The 7139-nt window shown below is 36.7% G+C and overlaps 1 protein-coding gene across 4 annotated transcripts in view; it reads left to right on the top strand.

The window, feature by feature from the left end:
• Positions 1-3142: 3142 nt before the first annotated feature.
• The window catches only part of rps6kc1 (ribosomal protein S6 kinase polypeptide 1), an 89860-nt gene continuing 85863 nt past the window's right edge, over positions 3143-7139 (top strand). For 2 of the 4 annotated variants that reach the window (XR_013199944.1, XM_077220226.1), the window contains exons 1-4: positions 3143-4955; positions 5741-5776; positions 6264-6384; positions 6580-6695. Coding sequence is in view for 3 of the 4 variants with exons in the window: in XM_077220226.1 (XP_077076341.1) it covers positions 4854-4955; positions 5741-5776; positions 6264-6384; positions 6580-6695 (375 nt within the window). In the remaining variant the exon portion in view is untranslated. The remainder of the gene's footprint in view (positions 4956-5740; positions 5777-6263; positions 6385-6579; positions 6696-7139) is intronic. The other 2 variants (XM_077220227.1, XM_077220225.1) reach the window with 2 other exon arrangements.

The raw sequence follows: 7139 nt of genomic DNA, 5'->3' as shown, positions 1-7139 counted from the left end.
ATTTCTTACTAGTTGCAATTCCAATTTCACATATCAGAAATACAATTCTTACTAGTAAAAACCTTTATTTTTGATATCAAGAATTCAATTGTCACTAGTTGAAATGTCTATTCTTGATATCAACAATTGAATTGCTACTAGTAACAATGTTCATTTTTGATATCAATAATTCCATTTTCACTAGTGACAATGATAATTTCTGATATCATGAATGTGATTGTTACTAGTAAGAAAGCCATTTTAGATATCTGAAATAATATTGATATCAGAAATACATTTTCAGATATCAAAAATGAAAGTTTTTACTAGTAGCAATTAAATTGTTGATATCAAGAATAGACATTTCAACTAGTGACAATTGAATTATTGATATCAGGAATTCACATTCTTACTAGTAACAATGTAATTATTGATATGAAAAATTATATTTCTACTAGTAAGAAATCAATTGTTGATATCAACAATTAATTTTGAATGGCAGCCTATGGTGACATTTCACTACTGAAAATACAATTACAGATATCAAGAATTCAATTGTTGATATCAAGAATCTAATTGTTGATATCAAGAATTAAATTGTTGATATCAAGAATTAAATTGTTGATATCAAAAATGTAATTGTTGATATCAAAAATTGAATTGTTGATATCAAAAATTCATATCCTGGAAATGAATAAAAGTTAAAACGGCTTGCCATACACAAAGCTGAATGCAGATATCTCCAAAGAAAGATCCTCCTAGTCAAAAAGCAGACTGAGATATCTATAATTAAATTGAATATATCTTTAAATGAGTTTTGACTAGGACGAGTTCCAATTCAAGATATCTCTAATTAAGTTTTGCCTAGTCAAAAATCCAGTTCAAGATATCTACAACTGTAATTTGACTAGTAATAAATTACTTAAAGATATCTACATATGTATTTTTGGATATCTTTAAAAACGATGAATTAATGATATCTCCAATTTGATTATGACTAGGAAGAACCCAGTTAGAGATATCTCAAATTATAATTTGCACTAGTGACGATTAAATTAGAGATATCTCTAATTGAATTGCCACTAGTGCAAATTATAATTTGAGATATCTCTAATTAGAAATCCAGCGGAAATAAATTTTTTACAGAAATGTTTATTTACAATTTCTAGTAGTCAAAACTCATTTGTAGATATCTGAAAATATTTTCCAACTGAAGTCAATGGAAGAATATGACCAGTCATAAAAGCATTGTAGACATCTGTAATGCATATTATGACTAGTCAAATTAACATTGCAGATATCTTCAATCCATATTATGACTAGTCACAATCACATTGTAGATATCTTAATTGCAATTACAACGAGTCAAAATTGCAGAAGAGATATCTGGAACTGGAATTATGACTGGTCAAAACTGATTTATGACTAGTACGGGAAGGAGTATATTTAATGTTAAAACGGCTTGCCATAAGTGCGGAGAGAGAGATAGACAGGTAGCATGTCACGTGACACACTGCAACACGCAGGGATTTCGCTTTTGTCTAAACACATTAGGTTAGGGGCGAGTGCCACTCCCTGTATTTCTGTTTTCTGTTAGTTAGTGGAGATTAGGTAGGGCGTCTTGGACGCTGAAGATTATTGTTTTCTTCTTTATTTTCTTAGTTAGGAGTAGAGGTTATTTAACAGCGACTTCGTTTGGTTTTGTTATTTTCTTTTCTTTGGCGCCGTCCACGTCTACCTTTTTCTCTTTTCATTAACTTAATCCATCTTACAGAAATTCTGTATCTCATGTCCATTTATATATATATTAATCTATATTCGTATAGATTAATTCACTTTATTTTCGCCATTTACCTTGTTTGCTGAATAAAGGTTTTGGCTTTTAGCACAGTAAGCTTGATTGTTGGGTCTTTTGTACAAACCATGGCTTATATATGTCCCTCTTTAATGTCGCATTTAAATGTTGGACTCCCGAACCCCTAGGCTAATTCGGGGGTCGTAACAGCTACCAAAGATGAAAAATAAACGATAATAATACTCCTTTGTTCCTTGAGCAATTCGATTATTAAATAGTCTTAAAGGAATTTCTTAGGTTAGTACTTTTAAGATGTACTGTATGTGTTAGTTGTGTCTATTTGAACTGCATCCAAATTGCCCATAAGGGACCCATAATAAAGGTTGACATAATTTTATTTTTTGAGTGAACTATCCATTTAAGGTGTAGCTACCTTTAGCCTCATTTACCCCTTTTCCACCAAAAAAGAACGGGTTCGGAACTGGTGCTGGTTCAAAGTTAGTTCGGAGTTGGTTCAACTTGCGAACCTTCTCAGAACCGGTTTGTTTTCCCACTGACTAGAGCGCCCAGCGAACGACGTCGTTACGTCACTGTGTACGTCGCCATACAGAAACGCTAGCAAGTACATTATTTTGGGATTATCTCTAACTTGTGTTCCATGAAGGCTTTAAAAACAATTGAAATAAGTAAGTCTTTTAATCTTTTCCTTTGATATGTAATCATTTCTGATTAGTTATGTACCTCTGTCTTGTGTCTTTTTTTCTTTCCGTTTATTTGTTCTATATTTTGACTGTTTTCTTCTTTGCTTACATAATGTTTTCAATAAAAAAATAAAATTTAAAAAAAGCTAGAAACGCTTGCGCCAACTTCAAGCATAATAATTACAATGGTGGACTACATCGTGTTTCTGCAAATGTTTCTCCTGGCTTTGCGGTCATAAAATATGTTTAGGACACATCTAAACCCGCCTCCAGCCCCGCCGTAAGCATGACACGGTGGTAAAAGAACGGTTCTCTGGTTCTAGTCCAGCAAAGAGTTGGTGCCGCTTTGGAACCAGTTTTCCTGGCCGAGAACCGGTTCTTTGGCTGTCGAAACACAAAGAACCGGTTCGCGAGTAGGCACCGGCTCCGAACCGGCTCTCAAAATGCTTTGGTGGAAAAGGGGTAATTGTATCTTTTTTGCAGTCGGTGGAGAGCAACTGCGTGCGACTGCAGAATCTGACACGTGCGCCTTGCACTTGCGAGAGCTTTTTGACACACGTCAGCATGACATCAGAGCAAGGCGGACCGGACACATTTCTAACCAGCATGCATTGCGCGCTGATCACCGGTGATCGTTTCTGCGATTTTGCTCATCTCAAACAAGCCGAGGGAATGCATTAACGTCACTTTCCCGCCGGAACACGCCCCCTCAGCCGGACTGAGGCCGTTTCTCAAAACCAAGAATGCAAAGAACGGACTTGTGTTCTTGGGGAGAACGCTCTTGCTAGTTGTTCTTGGAAGAATGAACTTACAAGGTGACGAGCACACAGAACGCTGCTGACAGTTTGAGGCGATGTGTTCTTGCTGGTATTGCGCTATACCCCCACACAGCGCCGTCATCAGTACCCAAACATAACAAGAATTATTGATGATAACAGCCAGGTTTTTAGCATGACTGCCCGGTTGGCTCGCTTTCTACACCCGCGTGCGCTTATGGAGATTCTTCACTACCGAAAATGTTTGAGCATATTTTCGATTCGCCATAAATTTTCGTAAAAATGGCAATATTTGAAATCTACACAGTAGATTTCTCGCATCAAATGTTCTCAGAAGTGAATTTAGTGATCAAATAACATACGAAATTGTAGAAAAACGACTTACTGTTGTTCTGCCTTTCTGCTCCCCGCTTCTTCCTTGAATGCCGAAATGAATGCTGGGATATTTCTGCCATCAAGTTCACACAAGTTACCAACCGATGCATCCTCGGTAAAATGGGCGTGTCAAGAACACTTCCGGGGTTTTTAACCGTTCTTGCCAAAATGCAAACTTGTGTATTGAGACAGTACTTGGGCAGCGACTGATGACGTTTCACAAGTCCACAAGAACACAAGTACAGACAAGAACGCATATTGAGAAACAGCCTGAGTGTCAGAAGAGCTGCTGCTTGACTGGATTTAATAGGGGAAACTGCGAAACCGCAAGTAAAACAAACGATTATCAGTTTAAACTAAAGATTGGACTCAATATAGTGTTCCTTACAACTTACTAAAGATCCAGTGATCCATGGATATTAACATGCAGCCAGGAATCGTGTTTCCTGACATATGTGCCTGATTTCGACACCAGGGAAATACATGCAGCAAATTTGCCTGTGAATGCTTTATATAAATACAAAATAGGCAGGTCTAAATCCAGGTGATCACTTATCAATGTTATATATATCATCATATCGTCTAGAGACTTAAAACTTGTATAGTTTTTTGTCAGTGTTTATTTAAAAATGTCAAATTATACAGAATATACAGTGGTAAATATTTGATTGATGAGTTGTCACTGCAATATATAACAATACAATATATAGAGAATTATTTTACCACTAAATTAGGCATATTGAAACAAAAATGATAACTGCAAATCCACCTTTCGCTGCCTGGAGTCCAGTTGTTTCTATGAATTGCAGCGATCTATTTGCTTCTCTGTTCTGTAGCTTTAGGTAGTCTGTAAAAATATTCCTCATATTTCTTGTCAAATCTAGTTGTACAGTCAGTCTCAAAGCTCTTTCCCGTTTTAGACGCGTTTTGTGTGTTTTTCCGCAGCATTCACACTGAAAACCCATGCTGCCGCTCAGTCTTTTTGCCACTTGTGGGCGTAACTGCAGTAACTCCGGCCAACGGTGACGTCACGTGCATTCCCCCTATTGACGGAATTTTTTATTTTGGAGTGAACTGTCCCTTTAAATGTGACGCTTCCCGGAAGGTTGCTACGCACGCAGCGTCATCTATGGCGTCATCAGCATGCCCTGATTAATATTCATGAGCTCAGCTGTTAGCTGTCTATTGTACGGGTAATTGTCCTGCTATGGCGATGCTTGTCTCAGGATGATCTCCGCGCGGAACAAAGACGAAATTGTGCGATTCTACACGGTCACCGACCCTACGACACACAAAAAAGGCTACACGGTGTATAAAGTCACGGTCCGGGTAAGACTTGAGGGATTTTAGCAGGGTGTAGTGGTGTAGTGCCCAGGTGCTAACGCTAATGTTTATCAGGAATAACCTAGGAATAGCCTAACATAAACTAGGAAAACATTTGTCAGTGGATGATTTTATTAATCATGTCACATCTGTGTGCCATGTATGCATGTATGTATGTATGTATGTATGTATGTATGTATGTATGTATGTGTATGTATGTATGTATGTGTAGTGTATGTATGTATGTATGTGTAGTGTATGTATGTATGTATGTATGTGTATGTATGTATGTATGTATAGTGTATGTATGTATGTATGTATGTGTGTGTGTGTGTGTGTGTGTGTGTGTGTGTGTGTGTGTGTGTGTCTGTCTGTCTGTCTGTGTGTTTACGCGCGCGCTCGCGCTGTCTTTACTGATGTCAACTAAATCTAATGCACCTTTAACAGTGCAGTCAGCTGTGTAATATCATAAACCTGTGATTTGGTTTTGTTTTTCTTATTTATATTCCTCAAACTTAGACACGTATCAACTGAAGCATCAGATCAGATGTGACTGAATATGTAATGTCAAAAATATGTAATGTCAATACTGTATGTTATTTCATATAAAACAAATGATTGGTGTTTTTAGATTGTGCAGTGTGTTCCAGTTTTGGCATTCTCTTCCTCGTCTTACACACAAACACATATGCACAATAAAGAGCTGACTAAAGCAGCGTTATTGCTCATAATATAGATCAAAGATATTTGCTGCTCACTGTTGATGACTATATTGTTCTGTTTCTTTCCAGATTATCTCACGGAGAAACCCAGAGGACATTCAGGAGGTGAGAATCCTTAACAAAGTCAATCAAAATTAACTTATTTACTCTTATTACATGTCACCGTTCTTATTGTGAATGATTCATCAGTAGACATTATTCCTCAGGGGGAAAAAATCCTCAGATTGTTTCTTCAAAATGTAATGATTCGATCTACCACTGAAACCATTTTTCATCATTTAGGCCAAATAGCTATTTAGGTATATATATTTTTTTAGTCTACCTTTGTAGCTAATGCAGCTTCTCTGAAATATTGCCAGTAGTTATAGAAATGAATGCAGTTTAATGTAATGAAACTGATTTGTAATTGAAAATAACAATAGATTTAAAAATCGTGTTTCTCTCATAAAATTGCCACATTGCAGAAGGACACTTGTGTTACCAACTAGAAACATTGTTTGGAAAACTGTACAAAACATGGCATGTTCAGTGAGCACTGGACTAACAGTTACTAACACACACTGTCTTTATTTGTCTGACTTGTTCTCAATAGATCACAGTATGGAAAAGGTATAGTGATTTCAAAAAGCTTCATCAAGACCTTTGGCAGATCCACCGAAACCTCTTTGGGCAGTCAGAGCTCTTCCCCCCTTTCGCCAAAGCTATAGTCTTTGGTAAGTGTGTATGTAAGTTTGTGTGTGTCAGTCAGCATACATGGAAAGTGTTAAATAAAAATAAATAAATCAAATGGTAATTCTAAAGTGTGAAAAAAATGAGTATTCTAGTTGTCCAGTTGTGCAGGTTTGACATCACAGAAATACCCTGAAAGCAAGTGCATTATAGCATAACTTGTGCTTTTTTGTTTTAAGGTCGTTTTGATGAGTCTGTGATTGAAAAGAGAAGACAGTGCTCAGAGGATTTGCTGCAGTTCAGTGCTAATATTCCTGCTCTGTATGGCAGCCAATACATACAGGATTTCTTTAAGGTATGTATATTAACTAAAATACTATCAAAGCTGTCAGATTGTTTTCGAGAATATTTACATTTATTCATTTATCAATAACAGTCATGTGCATTTTAACTATGGGCCTGCAGTTTTATGAAATTCATTGAGAAACACTGTTTTATAAGTAATAGGACACCCTCTGGACATCACACATAACTTGCCTTATTTCACGGTCAACTACAGTGCACTCGGAAAGTATTTAGACCCCTTTATTTTTTCACTTTTTTAATGTTGCAGCCTTATCCAAAAAACTTTTATAAAATTTTTTTTATTATAACTGAAGAGAGATTTCTGTCGGTGACTCTGCTATAAAGCTCAGATCCGTGTTGCAGTGTCCTGCATTTCCACACATGATCTCTGGAGCTCAAACAGACTGGTCATCTTGTTCTTACCAAGGCTCTTCTCCTCAGATTGTTCAGCCAA

This window comes from Siphateles boraxobius, unplaced genomic scaffold (assembly GCF_051911475.1).
Source record: "Siphateles boraxobius isolate OS27281-9 unplaced genomic scaffold, OSU_SipBor_1 8, whole genome shotgun sequence".
Taxonomy (NCBI): domain Eukaryota; kingdom Metazoa; phylum Chordata; class Actinopteri; order Cypriniformes; family Leuciscidae; genus Siphateles; species Siphateles boraxobius.
This window is presented reverse-complemented; position numbering and strand designations above follow the sequence as displayed.